Genomic DNA, 15,934 nt, shown 5'->3' with positions numbered 1-15,934 from the left:
CTCCAGCGTCTCCGCGGACTTGATGTGACGTTGACTCCGGCATCTCGCAGGGCGGATGCCTCCCCAGTAAAGATAAGCTATTCAACATTGGCGACGTCGACATTCGGGAGACTGCCATTCCTGTTTATGACGGAGAACTTCTCCTCGTTGCTCGCAGCGACCTAGATCCACTATCCTCATCCGGCCTCCTTCTCGTGCACCATCCAGACCCCCGAGTTCTGTAGTGGAGGGGTGTAATCTCGACAAACCTATGACGCGTTCACCTTCTATCCGTGTAAAGCCTGGATCGTCTCAGGGTCTCGAGCGGAAGAGCAGCGTTGCAACGCCGAGCTCGTTGCTTCTATATCTTCTCGACCAAATGCTATGGTGACAGAAGTGTCGTCAGAGAGGCCCATTCGCGTCATCGTGCAAGCTGTAACTTTATAGACCGCCTGGTCCAATGTCCTCGTACATTGCCTTCAGGGCGTTTCAGTAGCTGTGGCTGATGATAATGGTGAGACGTCTCTAAGGGACGGCAGACCAGGGACCTTGTCGTTGATCGGTTCTGAGTTTGCGCGAGTGTGGTGGCATGTGTTCCGCAGTTTTGTGACGCCCATCGTCTTTTTTGAGGTATGGTAATCTCATTTCCGCGTTTTGGGATGACCTAATTCATATATTCTATAGCTACTTCGTAAAACGCTTTTTAAGCAGTCGACCTTCCAGCCAGCCTTCCGCAAATAGTTATCTTCACGTCATCAGTTTCGGTCGGAAGTGCTAGAGGCGATCAAGGACTGGATAACGTCTGGAGGAGGAGCCCAGGACTGTCTCGATGATGTTCAGCTATTTGAAGCTGTGCGGTCCTTCCTGGACAGTCCATTAGATCGCTCTTCTTTTGATACTCCAACTACGGTCGAAAATGACGTCGGCCAAGCTTGGGACGCTCTGGACAGCGCTCGTCAAATCACACATACAGCGTTTACCACGCAGACTCAACGCCCTCCGTCTGTCTTCTTAGCTACTGCCCGACCGCTGAAGTCGACTCCTCGGGTGGCGATCCTTTGGTAATCAACCACCGGACCTCGATGCGATCAGTGCTGATGAGCTCGTCGAGAATTTAAAACGCTATGGGTGCTGCGGCGTTGAGTATATAAGCGAGGAGGTTGGTCCTCCCCTTACTAATTTCCGATATGGGCGCTCAATTTCCTTTCAGGACCTCTTCATCACCGCTGATCTGTTAGAGGTGCAAAGCGCAGATCGTACTGGGTGGTTTTCAGCTCGGGAAGTGCCATCGACAGATGACATCGACATCCAGTCCATGTATTCCCACATGACGGACGTTCAGCCATCTTCGCTGATATCCGAGCTTTCTCAGGACACTATCTATCGTCTCCTACCGCCTAGCATCCGCAGCTGTATCCGTGCCTTTAACATCCTTCGGAAATGGGACGATTTCGAAGCTCGTCGCACCGAAATTGGGAATCAGACTACGGCAGGCAAGAATGGACCTTTTCCTTCGAGCCATCGAGATTGCCCGTCTAAGGAGCATGGACAGTGGTTTTGCATCCTTCGGGTGTGGGGACCGACCTTGTGTCCGGTCTTTCGTCGAAGCTGTCCTAACTTCGGCCATTGTTAGTTCAGAGAGCCGTATGCATCATCGTCCATGGCAAAATATTGCGAATCTTCGGGGGGTTCAGTGCGATAGCCTTGTAGGGCTTCTCTCAAGACCGGCTATACCCAAAAAATCATACGGAGATGTCCTCGCTATCGACGTTAGTTGGATTTTGGAGCGTATACTCGAATTGGTGAGTATACCAAATGTGGTTATGACGTCGGGCGAGAACGATCAGTGCATCATCAACTTGGATAAACGCAGGTAAAGTGATTTACGATTCCGAGGTACGGTCTGCTGACGGGTTCCTAAGGCACCTTTGCAATCTCATTTTGACTACTCCATCGCTCTCGAAGAGGAGCCGTCCCCGCGAAGAGGTCGACCGGAAAGACTTTGAACGGTTGAACAACATCGAGAGAGAGATGAACTTGATCTCGCTCGACCACCGGAGTATCAGAGACGATGCCCAGCGGGAGGCCCTGCAAGCTCAATGCAATGGTTCGGCATCTGTCAAGAAGACCGTACGCCCGTTCCAGAGGCTAGTTGCGGCGCAACAAGAGAAGTGCAAGCGAGACAAGTATCTCCATGACCGGCTCAGCAAGGACAAAAAGCAGGAGCAATTGCGCAATGAGCGGAGAGATGATCAAATTAACAAGGCCATGCGGTCACGCAAGCCGATGACTCAGGTTCAGAAGCAACACACGGATGAAGAAGAGCTACTCCTCAGCGTTTTTCCAATTGATGAGGCCTATCTCTAGTGCATTTACTGATAGCATGCACGCTACGGCATTGAAGCGATCGCCCGCTGAATTGGACTTCTCGCCCTCTGGTAAACCTTCTTTGGTTCTTTCAGTCGTTGACGCTCGAGTTGCCCAATTTATCAATAACGAGAGGTCGTTCACATTCCAGCTGGACACCGAAGACGGCGGACATTATTTACTGCAGGCTATTTCTAAACAAGAGATGGTACGATGGATCGAGCAAATCAATCGTGTTGCGAAACTTGCTGCTAAACGCCGCTTGACGTATCTTGGAAATTCACCAAAGCCGCAACTTGCAGACCATATCCATGACCATCCATCAGCTACCACAGCTTCGCGGGATCCTAGAGCTGGTAAGGTGTTCCATGTCCTCCGTGTCCTGTCTCTCATACGTTTCTAGTCTTTGCTGTCGAACTGGAGTTCCTCCTCCAGCGTGAAGCTAATGGAGCGCAGCCCGAGATTGGCTCGCTCCCGTCGGTTATTCTGACTTGCCTGTCTGAAGTCGAGTATCGTGGCCTTGATGAAGTTGGCATCTGTATGTTCTTTCGTCGTTTTCTCCTGCAGAGGTCTGACTTTTTGCAGATCGTGTTGCTGGTGCTACTTCTGAAGTTAACGCTCTCCGCGACGCCTTCAACAGAGGTATGGTTCCTATCTGGAATGGGCTGTATGTAATTAACTGATAATTCGCTAGGCGAGTGGCCTATTACCCCCGACAGTGATATCCATGCCGTATGCGACTTGATCAAGTCATGGTTCAGGTTACTCCCCGAGCCTGTCTTCCCATCGTCGTCCTATTTCAATGTTATTGAGGCAATGAGTAAATTCTATCCCATCAATGGTATTTTTCGATGCTAATGTTCTTGCAGAGCTCGAGAATCTTAATTCGCGGCTTGCATGTATCCGAAGTGTCGTGCACGGGCTTCCTCAGGCAAACTTTGACCTTTTGAAGAGGATTGCCGAACATCTCGATAGGTGAGTTTTTGTTCCTGTTTCTTTCGTCAGCTATATGATATTGATGCTATTACTCCAGAGTAACCGACTACGAGGAACACAACCAAATGACAGCTGAAGCCCTTGCAATCGTTTTCAGCCCCAACCTCCTTCGTGCACCGCAGAATGACTTTGCCCTGATCTTGTCGAACATGGGACATACCCACAAACTCGTGAAAGCCCTAATCACTCATGTACGTGGTGTCACACCATTCATCGTTCCTTCACTGATACTCGCTGCAGTTCCATGTAATCTTTGATGATGAGCTTGAAGCCGACCATGACGTAGAAGAGGATGAAATGGAGGAGCCTATCCTCGAGGAGGACGAAGAAGAGGAGATAGACTCTCCAGCTGCAGGCGATGAGTCATAGACCATGGACGCTCATGTATACGGTCACACCTAACCCCCCCCCATCTACAACGGACTCCTTGTTGTCGTCATAATCCTTTTGCATTCCGTTCTCTGGGTCACATACGACCGTTCGCGGATATCTATCATGGACATTGTACAGTACCACACTCCCCACAGTATTCTCGCTGCTCATCCTGACGTTCTTTTTGGCTTCACCTGTTTTTTATTCCCATTACTCGTGACTTCTCTGATCTGTGCAAAATTACTGTAAAGCAGTCTAGATGCTCCCGTAGCACTACCCTAATCTTCATCCCAGTTACTTGCTTGTTGAGGGACTTTGGGTCCTCCTGCGGGTTTGCTCATGATGATGCTGTCGACGCTAAGTACGGATACGGCGGCTTCTGTTGCGAGCTTGATCGCCCACTGTTTTGCAGCTAGTGGGTCGAGAATCTTGAAGTCGGTAGCTAGCAGAGTGCCATCTTGTTCAGCCTAGAATGCGATCAATCAATCAATCAATGTGTCATGATGTAGAGCTGGTGAACTTTACCTCGATATCGACACCCCAGGCTTCGCCGCCCTTCTGTTCGTGCTTGGCCCACAACCGACTGAGAACCTCGTTACCCTCAGCACCTCCCAGCGCATTCTCAGCGAGCGTTCTGGGTATGACTTCGAGTGCGGTAGCATACCGCTTCACAGCATGTTGTGCCAGCCCCCTCATCCCGCTCCCGTATACCTCAACACGCTTGGCCAGCTCCAGTTCCGTTGCACCAGCACCAGGAACCAACCGTGCGTCCTTTATTAGAGATTTGATGACATTGACGCCATCGTCGATAGCGCGCTCGAGGTCATCAAGATGATTGGCCGTCGCCCCTCTAAGCACGATCGTCGCTGTACGCGTCTTCTCCGCGTCTCCTTGATACCCGTCCTCGCCGGGAGCGAGCTGACGGAGGACGGTGACGCGGTCTCCACCGATCTCCGTTGTCTCGAAGATGTCGACGTAGCCGGCTTCTTCTGGGGTGGGTGCACCGACGCGGGCGAGAGGAGTGGCGTTGGCGACGCGAGCTACGCGGCGGAGGTCAAATTTGGAGAGGACTTTGAGAACGGCGATGTTGAAGCGATTGAGGTAGTGTAGGGCTAGGTCGCCGACGGATGAGCCTGCAATGATAACTTTTATGCCTGAATCAGCGATTTCCTTGAAGATCTGTTTATTGAGTGATAGTTAGTAGATGTACAAGGTAATGGGATGGAGGAAAACATACCCTTTCGAGTTGTTGTTCCTCGCCGCGCGTGAAATTGAGCATTTCGTCTGCGCTTTTGAGGAGGACAGTGCCTTTGGTTTCGGTTTGGGCGACGTCGAGGGCGCATGTAAAGACGGCCACTTTCGCGCCTGAAACTTTTTTGACGATACCTTGGGAGGGGATGTGAGCGTGAGTGCTGTATCGAGAATTTGAGTAGAATTACCTTCGGGTTCGCGACCAAATACCATCCCTTGTACAACTTTGCTGCCCGAAAGGCTGCCGCCCATGATCTTGACGACGCGGACGTTGTCGACGTTGAAATTCTTCGGGTTTTTGGGCATGACTGCGAGCGCGGCTTCTGCCACAAGTGACGATAATGTGTCCTCGTAACCGTATTGTTTCGAAGCGATCGCGGGTTTGAGGGCTGTAATAAGGGATTCCTGCGTAAAAGGGGACGGTAGGCTAGATGTCGATAGATCTGCGCCGCTTCATAAGAAAACGCATACAAGATGAGGGAGGGACTCACTTTCAAGTTCCGCGAGGGCTTTGGCGCATGCGAGTTCGTATCCCTTGATGACCTCGCTGGGATGGAGGCCCATCACGAGTAGATTCTCCGATTTCTTGAGTAGTTCTCCTGCGAGAATGATGACCATGTTAGTAGAGTCACCCATCTGGATGTAAGTTAATAAGTAGATAAGAAACGAAATAAAATGAAGGACATACTTCGGACTCTTGAGCTTGCGAGGCCATGACAAGGAGCTTAGCTGCTGGGTGAACAACTTCGATTTCCCTGATGATGGTAGCGGCATCGGATGTTACGAAAAGTCGGCCAAGGTGATTTATTATGAGTTTATTCCGGCCTAACAGAGAGTCAATATAGACACGTTATAAGCGCAGAACACGTACCATTTGGACCAAAGCTTGTCCGTACGAGATCGGATAGCTCTGAGACTGCATTTATGTTTCGAAGGACGGCATCTTCGATGCCCTGGAGGTGCTACAAGAGTGTTATCGGATGTTGTAAACGAAGATCGGGCGTATGAAGCATACCTTGTAGCCATCCTTGAAGAGTTGGATGTTGTTAGCTTTTGGTACTTTTAGTGACATGGTTTCCGATGGCACAACCGTGACTACTGGCTTTCGGACGCGTCCCTATCCAATTTCTACGTGGGTGTAAACAAACCAAAATACGTTATGCTCCTACCAACTGTCAATTCCTCCCAAACTACGACGCGTCAAACTTCGCAGACATCAAGACCCTCGTTTTTTCTCCTCCAATTACGAATGCTCCCACATTAACACGCCTTTGGAACGGAAATGAAGACACCGCTACGCCGAGCCTTCCTATTTTTGCGTTGGGGAGGACAAAGTGGGCCACGGAAAATGTTAATATGCACTGCCCAATAATTACGATTTACAACCAAGGACTCTGGGCTTGTGTGAGATTGGACTGTGACCTAGCTGCCGTTTATACTGTGCATCATATCACCTCGAAGTTTGACGACTTCAAATCCCGGTGTGGTGAGCGCCTTCTCAACACGGCGCCAGATTCTTACTTTTTCCCGCCATGATCAACACCAGTACTATCTATTCGAACGAGAACACGAACAGGACAGAAAGTCTGGTATTTAGTTAGTCTTTGGGTGCGGTCAGTACAGATTCTGCCGTACATCTTAGCGCCAAAGGTCTGTCTGCCCCCGTCATGTTGCATCATCCTTGTTGCCCACCGCGTGTCTTGTCATGCCCGCCACCTTCTCGTAGGCCGCAGGTATGATATCATTTTTGCATTACATGCTGCGTTTCTTGGTGCTTTGGGCCGTAGGCCACACAGGACACCTCACGGCAAGACATCTCATTAATTGGAGAGCATCCATCTTGAGCGGTGCCTATCTGGCGCTTTCACGCATGACTCGCAGGAGATACGGTAATGAGGAGCGCCCTTGCAGCCAGAAGTATAATTATGGGCATCATGCGAAACTTTCGGGACCAAGTTGCTTGGGACGTAGCTATTTTTACGCACCATACAGGTAAGGATCGTACTTGCTTCTGACGCAACGGCTATTCATTCCTTTTCAGGTGAACTACTGGACCTCGGTTATAACTTGCGCAACGAACGCAGGGCTTGATACCAGGAAAAAATGCTTCCAAGAGACGTGTACGAAAATGCTCTTTCAGATCACGGATTGGGTAAACAGCACTGGAGACGACGTTCCACGCGTGCTGTGGCTATCTGGCCCTGCAAGCAAGGGCAAATCAGCATCGTCCACACGAGTGCTAACTGGTTCAGCGATGCGGGAGGGCTTGGTTCATGTTATTGCTTCGACCGAGATCGGAAAGCCGACCTTTGCCACGAGAAGATATTTTCTACCATCACACGCGACTTGGCTGCCCGTGATTCGGGGGTGAAATGAACGGATGAAAAAGCAGCAGTATCACGACGTATAAACTTTAGATAACACTCGGGCCTGCTCAGCATAGGATCAATCTTGGTATACCGATCAGAACCAAAGCTTGGAGTATTACTGGTCGATTTATTGGATAATTTGATTCTTTCTTCATTCCACTCTGCCGAATATGATCCAGGGACCGGCACTGCAACGCCTCGAGGTTTTTACTAGTTATTTTTATATAAACGATGATGTAGGACCCTAACTTTTGCACCTTGTGGCTGACAACGTGGATGATGGAGTCGTCTGTCTTGGATACCTGCCTGCTCGAACACGCTTCCTTGTGGAAAAGTGGAGATGTTAAAGGTGACTTGGCCGGCGCGGCGGCCTGCGTAGAAAAGGTTGACAAGGGTTGACTCGGAACAAACTCGAACGAAGGTTCTTCAAGAGTTGTCACTAGGGTTAGGGAGAAAACTCGTTGTTTATTAGCCAGGTGCTAATTAGCGAGATATTAGCAAGCTAATAACACGCTAATAATTCGATCCCAGAAATTACCATGCTAATAATGCTAAGAACTCCCAATGGCTGCCTGTGCGTCATATATCAGAGGTACACCGTCAATCAGGTCAGGAATCGTGTCGGGAGGCTCAATTCTACTGACATATAATCATAATAATGAACTAGTTACCATATAGTTATTTCAAATGTTCTAATTGGTGCAAGCCCGCGCATTCAATGATAATCTGTCACGAATTCCAAATACAAATCACTATTCTTTCTTGAACACTCATAAGACACCCATTAAGCGCCCGTTACAAGCGCCTGTCATTAGCGCTCAGTCAGCGTCTGTACCTATAACCTTCACAAACCCTAACCCGAACTTCTCTATTCCATTAGCGCCCACTACTTTTATCTCCGACATTCCTGATTTCGACTTCCTTACTCAAGCGATCAAGTCACGTGACTCTAGAACCTTCGAGAACCCTTGCACAGCCGTCACACGTTTCATGACATCATAGGTGTAGTTATATTTAGATCATCGTACGATTCCCTTTTCTATTTAATGATTGGTTAGTTAGTTCATACTCAGATTCAGTCTCCGTTTCAATATATGTATATAGGTAGCTCATTGTAGTCAGTAGTTCTCCAGTTCAAACCTCTTTTGTATTAGCTCACTGCTAGCAATCCTAAGACGTCCCTGCTATTCCTTCCTCTTTGTTGTGATATCCTTGTTTGAGTCCTAGTCTCTGCCCCTACGTTAATTCGTTATAAGGGTTGTGACATTAGGTTTGAACTATAGGGGACTCCAACTCTACGCATTACCGCTTGCACCTTTTTCTCTTTGATCTGATGTTAAGACCGTACTCAAGTAGTATCGGATCCGAAGGGCTTTGGCCTCAGCTCGTGCACTGTGCCCCTTTCCCGAGTCTTGCCCCTTATTTCAGAGAGCTAAAGTATCGCGTCTAGTGAGACGGATAAGTCTCGTAACGGATAAGTCTTGTAATGGATCCGTTAAGACTTCCGGATATCGAACATATAGAGTAATGGCTAATCCGGATCGGATCCGGACTAGAAACTAACGGGTGAGGACTGTCCGAAGACAGAGGCGGATATGTAGACTATAGGAATCTATCCTAAGTCTCGGAGTAGACAAGAGTAGCGTACTCAAGTCCGGACGGATAACGGAGGGACTTGGAGTCCAGATGGAATGAGTGCAATCTAAGATGATATTCGAACTGATCTACTACAGCGCATATACAACGGTTTATATACTACGGATAGCTAACGGAATGATCAATAAGCAAAGGTGCGAGGCTATGTACGAAAGTATAAGCAAAGTCTAAGTGGAGCGTATTGGTAAGTTGGATGGATCACGAATCATGAACCGGGAATGAAGTACAAGTAAAAGCGGATTCGTAAGTGTAGCGGATCAGTAAGCAAAGCGGAAGTAAAGGATAACCGGTATACCGGTGTACAGGAATACCGAAAGGAGATGAACGATAGTTAGAGTTATATGAACAGGAAATGAAATCAGAATCAAAGCGGATCTGTGGACCGGACGACGGATATGTTCATCGGATCTGGATCGGATCTGAGATCCAGATCATCGGATCTGTAACCGGATATATGGTATGACAGTATCCCCCCCTTAGGGGCCAATCCCTAGAGGCACAAGAATCAGCGATCCAGAACGGATGGTATGAGTGCGAGACAATGGAGAAGCTGATGGGAGAAGTTGCTGAGTTCGGATTCTGACAGATATACGGATGCCAAAGCGTCGCAGGGTGTTCCTTCCTTTCCCTACTTTTTCACTACCACTAGCTTATCTCAACCATGACTGATAACGGATCCGGCTCTAAGAAGACCGCTAAGCAGACTCTGGCGGATATCCAGGCCGCGCTGGCTGCTGCTGAGGCCGAGGTTCGGAAGGAGGAAGAGGCTGAAAAGCTGAAGCAACAAGCGGAAGAGGCGGAACGGAAGCGCTTGGCAGGGATTAAGAAGATTGAACGGGCTGAGGCCCGAAGGGAAGCGGAGGAGGCTAGGCGCAGGGCTATAGTGGCGGAAATGGTGAGTTATGACTTGTTCTATCGGATCCGTCCCTTATCGGATCTGTAGTCTCGCGCCATCTCAGCGGATAAGGATGGGGCTTGTACCCGCTGCGCTAAGAAGGGTCGGGCCTGTCTGTGGTCCGATGCGGATAGCAATTCCTTGGTAAGTCATCCTTGAATCATCGGATCCGTGACTCTTAACATTCGGATAGATCAAGGCTTGTAACGCGTGCCGGAAGGACAAGGCTCCTTGTCCCGGACGACCTGGAACCGTTACGGATTCCAAGTCTAAGAAGAGGCAGCGCGCTGCTGAGAACCCATCTCCGAGAGGCAAGGGTAAGAAGCGCCAGCAGAGTCCGACTCCGGATCCGGATATGAAGACGGTAGTAGCGGATGAGGTGGAAGTGGAGTATGATGATCAGGCCTGGGTCGCGGCCGCTAATAGCATTGTAGCGGAACTGGCTCGGACCAACGGATTGCTCCAGCAGAGCATCGGAGCGGCGGAAGGGAGTAGGACTGCTATAGAGCGGATGAATACTAACTTGGAGGCGTTTTTGGAGCAGCAGAGGGAGTTCCAGACCATCCTTCTTGAGGGGATCCGGAATGGAATCCGGATTACAGAGGCGGCTCGTTCTGAGGCCACTGACAAGGATGTTGATGAATCCGGATCCGGATCGGGTGGGGACATGGAGATGGATGGCTGAGGATTTTCGGATCTGCCTTCTCTGCTACTAATGTACTTGTATATCCGCTTTGTATATTCATTGTATAGCAATAGGACCGGGTTTGTCTGGATATGCAGTGTGGAAATCCGAGACTAGATTGGACGCGTTTCCGAGTTCCGTGGCTAGTAGCCATGAAGTCTCTTCGTCTGTTCCTTCATATCCGGACCATCGGACGAGGTATAAGAGTTGGCATTGTCTTCTACGACGGTCCAGCTTAGAGTCTAGGATTTCGGATATCTCATATTCTGGTTCTCCGTCGACTTCGACCGGAGGTGGAGGAGGCTGGATCCAATTGGGAATTGTGTTCGGAACGGATGGTTCTAGCTGTGAGACATGGAAGACGGGGTGGACGGATTTCATGGATTCGGGAAGTCGGATGGTAAAGGAATGGGTACCCGGACGGGATATGACTTCAAACGGACCTAGATTCTTTTCCGAGAGTTTCTTAGACGGACGAGTGGACCGGAAGTACTTAGCCTTGACAAAGACTTGGTCTCCGATATTGATATCCGGAGCAGGTTTCCGTTTAGCGTCCGCAGGTCCTTGATATCTTTCTTGGGCGTGAGCCATTTCTTCTCTAAGGAATTGGTGAAGGTCGTCGAGGTCTATAGCATAGTCGCGAGCGCGGATGGAGGATAGATCGCGTTCCGGATGGACGGATATGTTCGGATGATAACCCTTATTAGCAAAGAAAGGCGATACTCCAGTAGTAGCACTTGGAGCGTTATTGTAGGCAAATTCTGCTAAGGGAAGTAGTTCCGACCAGTTGTCCTGTTGATAATTGCAATATATCCGAAGGTATTGTTCCAGGGTTTGGTTGGCACGCTCGGTTTGTCCATCCCCTTCCGGATGATATCCGGATGTGAAGTGGAGGACCATATCCAATGCCTTTCCTAAGGATCGGAAGAAGTGGGATACAAACTCTGTACCCGCGATCCGAGGTGACATGGGACGGAACTCCGTGCTTGGAAAACACATGAAGTAGGAATAGACGAGCGAGATCCGGAGAGGTAATGGTATCGTGAGTCGGAACAAATATTGCTTGTTTGGATAAACGATCTATGATAACGAGGATGGCTGTAAAGCCAGATGAGTCCGGAAGTTGCTCTATGAAATCCATGGATATGGAATTCCAAGGCTTTTCCGGTATGGGTAGTTGCTTGAGCAATCCGTAGGGTTTATGTCTCGGAACCTTGGCTCGGGCGCAGGTAGTGCAGGACCGGACGTAGTCCTTAACATAGGTGCGTATACCTGGCCATGTATACTCGCGTTGGATGAGGTCTAGGGTTCGGTTTTGACCAAAATGTCCGGATAAGGGGTGATCATGAGTATTACGGAGGACGCGAAGTCGAAGGTTATCGGATTCTGGGACATATATACGGTTGTCACAACGGAGGAAACCCCTATCGTCCACTGTCCATCTCGGATCCGAAGGTACCGGAAGATGGTTGGTTGCAATAGGGTCATTGGGAAGTTGCGGTCAGGATGTCTTTCCAAAGGTCAATTTTTCGGGTTTGGCATAGAGACGATGTTTACGGAGTCGACGGAGTACTTCTCGGACGTGTTGCTTGTGGGACGCAAGGTCATGGGAATAGATAAGGATGTCGTCCAGATATACGATAACGCATACATCCAGCATATCAGCAAACACGCTATTGACAAAGCGCTGGAATGCTGCTGGAGCGTTAGTGAGACCTTCTGGCATCACCAACCATTCATAGGAGCCATAGCGCGTTCGGAAGGCAGTCTTCCATTCCTCCCCTTCCGCTATCCGGACGAGATGATAAGCGGATCGGAGGTCGATTTTGGTATAAACTTTAGCGCGGCTCGGAGAATCTAATAGGTCGGCAATGAGGGGTAACGGATATCGGTCTTTCTTAGTGATCTGGTTGAGTCCACGGAAATCCACACAAAGGCGGAGGGATCCGTCCTTTTTCTTGACAAATAGGACCGGAGCTCCGTGAGGAGAGGATGAGGAGCGGAGGAGTCCAGAGGCAATATTTTCATCAAGAAACTTCCGGAGGGCTGCAAGCTCGACCGGGGATAGAGAATAGATAGTTCCGAGGGGAGGACTAGTTCCTTCTTCCAGATCTATGTTCAGATCATAAGGACGATGTGGAGGAAGCTGACCAGCCTTTCCCTTGTCGAAGACATCCGCAAACTCGTGATAGTCCGAAGGAATTTGGGATAGATCTGGAGGATCGGACGATAGAGAAGTGGATCGGAGATCGACACTGGACGGTCGAAGGTATATACTGAACTGGACCGATCCTTCTAACTTGCAGGCCCGGCAAAAGGCAACTGCATTGATTAGGGATATATTAGGAACAGTGTTATCAGCGGAGGGTACGGATGTAGTCGGAGGAGGTATGGTTTCTGTCGGAGGAGGGATATCCGAGGACGGAAGTGACGTCGGAGGGGTCGATGGCATTCCATGAGATGTCGTCCGGAATTCAATGCTGCCCAAAACCCAGTCAATCAACGGATTGTGTCGGGTGAGCCAGCTATATCCAAGAACGATAAAACAAGATGAATCCAAAGGGGTAACGTAGAACGTATCAGAGGTGACTACACCGGACGGAAAGCGGACGGACAAATCTATAGCTTCGGAAATAGTATTATTACAAGTACCATCAAACAAGCGGAGCGGAATCGTAGGTATCGGATATGTAGGGATTTTATGTTTTCGGATGAATGCCGTATCTATGAAACAATGAGAAGAACCATAATCTACAAGAGCTGGAAATTCGTATACGGATGGAAGTAACGGAAGTGAAACATATGGACAGAGGGAAGTCGGATCCGAGAGCGCGACAGCATTGAGTCTTAACTCCTTTGTGCAGGCAGAGTCAACGCGACCCTCTTCCTGCACGGAGCTAGGAGAGTCGCAGACTATTTTTTTGTCTCAGTAGAGACATCCGGTTTGACTTCCGGAGCGACTACTGCAGCGCGGCCTTTGGCAGCACACGAAGTAGACTTGGTGCATTCCCGAGCTGTATGGCCGGGTCCACCACAGAATAAGCAGAGTTTCTTGTCCATCCTTCTCTGCCGCTCTTCGGACGTTAACTTTCCATCCTTACCCAGCTTGGAAGTAAGATCCGGAACCTTAGGAGCGGACGAGTTCGAGGATGCGGATGGCTTTGTAGACTTCTGATCATTGGAGTTTCCGGATTTGTGATTTCCGGATCCGGACGTATTGGAGTTCGTCCAGTCAGAAGCGGATTGCTTAGGGGTAGTGGATGAAGTGGGTTTAGCTTCTCGAGAGATCTCTCCCTTCCGTTCCCAGTATCGGGCGTCGATAGTCTGAGCGAGGACTTTGTATTCGGAAAGAGTAGAGGGTTTACCCATGCGACTGATTTCATCCTTGATACGGGCCGGGAGTCCGTTGTAGAATTGGCGTCATAAGGCTCCGTCGCCCCAGCCACGAACCTGTGAAGCAAGACGCTGGAATTCCACAACGTACTTGTTGATGCGCTGTCCATCGCGCATGTGGAGCTGTTTGAGCTGCATTTCTGCATCACCGGATGGGTCATGAGGCCCGAAGTTGGCTTGGAGTTCAAGCATGAACACGGAATAGTCATCCATCCAATCCGGATGATCGTCCGAATCATCAGACAGGAGATCCGGTTCAAACCATTCAAGGGCCATACCCTTAAGGTAGGATTGGGCGAAGTTGACTTTAGCCCTTCCGGTACGGAAAGCCTTAGGCTTGCTCTGGAAGTTAAGCTCACACTGGACAAAGAACGCACGGAGCTTCCATGGTTCGGATCCGTCGAAGGTATCCGGTTCTCGGACCTTGACTCTAGAATCTTCGGATGCGGGCGCGCGACGATTATTGCGAGCAAGGTTATCGATGGCTTCTGAGAGTCGAAGCATAACGCGGTCTTGTGGGTTTAGGCCGTCATTTTCATCGTCCTCAACATCCGGATCATCATCCGGATCACCACCGTTATCATCGGGTGGATTACCAGGGAAATCATCATCACCATCATCGGGATCATCATCGTCCGGAGGTCCTACGGCAGGAGTGCGTGTTGGGGTTTCCGGGTGTCGACGATTAAGGAGTTCGGATATGGTTTGAGCGGTTCCGTGGGTGCTAACACGGCGCTGAGAGAAACTGGTGAAGGTGTTGACTATAGGTGTCGGATCACGACGGAGGGAGGTTAGTCCGACCGCGTGCAGAGTTGTTTGTGTCTTGGTAGGAGGCATGATAGATGTTAAGTAACTCGGAAAGGTATGAGTTCGAATATACTGTTAAGACCGTACCCAAGTAGTATCGGATCCGAAGGGCTTTGGCCTCAGCTCGTGCACTGTGCCCCTTTCCCGAGTCTTGCCCCTTATTTCAGAGAGCTAAAGTATCGCGTCTAGTGAGACGGATAAGTCTCGTAACGGATAAGTCTTGTAATGGATCCGTTAAGACTTCCGGATATCGAACGTATAGAGTAATGGCTAATCCGGATCGGATCCGGACTAGAAACTAACAGGTGAGGACTGTCCGAAGACAGAGGCGGATATGTAGACTATAGGAATCTATCCTAAGTCTCGGAGTAGACAAGAGTAGCGTACTCAAGTCCGGACGGATAACGGAGGGACTTGGAGTCCAGACGGAATGAGTGCAATCTAAGATGATATTCGAACTGATCTACTACAGCGCATATACAACGGTTTATATACTACGGATAGCTAACGGAATGATCAATAAGCAAAGGTGCGAGGCTATGTACGAAAGTATAAGCAAAGTCTAAGTGGAGCGTATTGGTAAGTTGGATGGATCACGAATCATGAACCGGGAATGAAGTACAAGTAAAAGCGGATTCGTAAGTGTAGCGGATCAGTAAGCATAGCGGATCAGTAAGCAAAGCGGAAGTAAAGGATAACCGGTATACCGGTGTACAGGAATACCGAAAGGAGATGAACGATAGTTAGAGTTATATGAACAGGAAATGAAATCAGAATCAAAGCGGATCTGTGGACCGGACGACGGATATGTTCATCGGATCTGTAACCGGATATATGGTATATGACATCTGAGCATCTTGCGACTATCCGTGATCCTCAATCAAATAGAACCGTTACACGTTTTACATTGCCCGGTCTAAACAACAGCGACCCTTGATTTTATCACTCTCCCCTTTGCTCATTTGAGCGCATTCATACCTATCCGTTTCATAGTTAGTAGTCCTATACCAGGCCCTGCCTTACACTGCAGCCGCCAGTATATGGAGGTGTTCACGACATTAGGTGTGTCACTACAACTTTGAGTGCTGGCCCAAGACCCTGCCTGCTCAACGTTACTATAATTTCCTTTTTACCTATCACATTTCTTCATATGATACGTAGGCT

At 49.3% G+C, this 15,934-nt stretch overlaps 3 protein-coding genes across 3 annotated transcripts; 2 read left to right on the top strand and 1 right to left on the bottom strand.

Moving 5' to 3' along the window:
* Positions 1-363: 363 nt before the first annotated feature.
* On the top strand, positions 364-3,711 carry DFJ58DRAFT_722630 (uncharacterized protein; the record flags this gene model as incomplete). Its single annotated transcript, XM_041384909.1, has 14 exons — positions 364-414; positions 463-609; positions 739-1,040; positions 1,072-1,138; positions 1,190-1,296; positions 1,352-1,852; positions 1,902-2,316; positions 2,384-2,702; positions 2,750-2,884; positions 2,932-2,988; positions 3,041-3,166; positions 3,216-3,321; positions 3,380-3,533; positions 3,583-3,711. The coding sequence occupies 14 exons, from the start codon at positions 364-366 to the stop codon at positions 3,709-3,711; spliced, it is 2,616 nt and encodes an 871-aa protein (XP_041249419.1).
* Positions 3,712-3,992: 281 nt separating this feature from the next.
* Positions 3,993-6,037, bottom strand: DFJ58DRAFT_722629 (chaperonin Cpn60/TCP-1 family; the record flags this gene model as incomplete). The annotated part of the gene is made up of 8 exons (XM_041384908.1): positions 3,993-4,181; positions 4,240-4,893; positions 4,952-5,100; positions 5,154-5,408; positions 5,457-5,601; positions 5,654-5,790; positions 5,837-5,927; positions 5,981-6,037. 8 exons carry the CDS (start codon positions 6,035-6,037, stop codon positions 3,993-3,995), a joined length of 1,677 nt encoding a protein of 558 aa, XP_041249418.1.
* A 668-nt stretch (positions 6,038-6,705) lies between these two features.
* DFJ58DRAFT_762772 (uncharacterized protein) lies at positions 6,706-7,226 on the top strand. The gene is made up of 2 exons (XM_041388569.1): positions 6,706-6,957; positions 7,007-7,226. Exons 1-2 carry the CDS (start codon positions 6,722-6,724, stop codon positions 7,008-7,010), a joined length of 240 nt encoding a protein of 79 aa, XP_041249417.1. The 5' UTR covers positions 6,706-6,721; the 3' UTR covers positions 7,011-7,226.
* Positions 7,227-15,934: the final 8,708 nt, after the last annotated feature.

The sequence above is a fragment of the Suillus subalutaceus genome (genome assembly GCF_016647625.1).
Source record: "Suillus subalutaceus strain FC151 chromosome Unknown DFJ58scaffold_8, whole genome shotgun sequence".
In the NCBI taxonomy this organism is placed as follows: domain Eukaryota; kingdom Fungi; phylum Basidiomycota; class Agaricomycetes; order Boletales; family Suillaceae; genus Suillus; species Suillus subalutaceus.
Note: the sequence above shows the minus strand (reverse complement) of the source record. Positions and strands in the feature narration are given on the sequence as shown.

Bases quoted from the DNA above. Each gene is read 5' to 3' on its own strand.
- DFJ58DRAFT_762772 (XM_041388569.1), top strand. From the start codon at position 6,722: ATGCTGCGTTTCTTGGTGCTTTGGGCCGTAGGCCACACAGGACACCTC.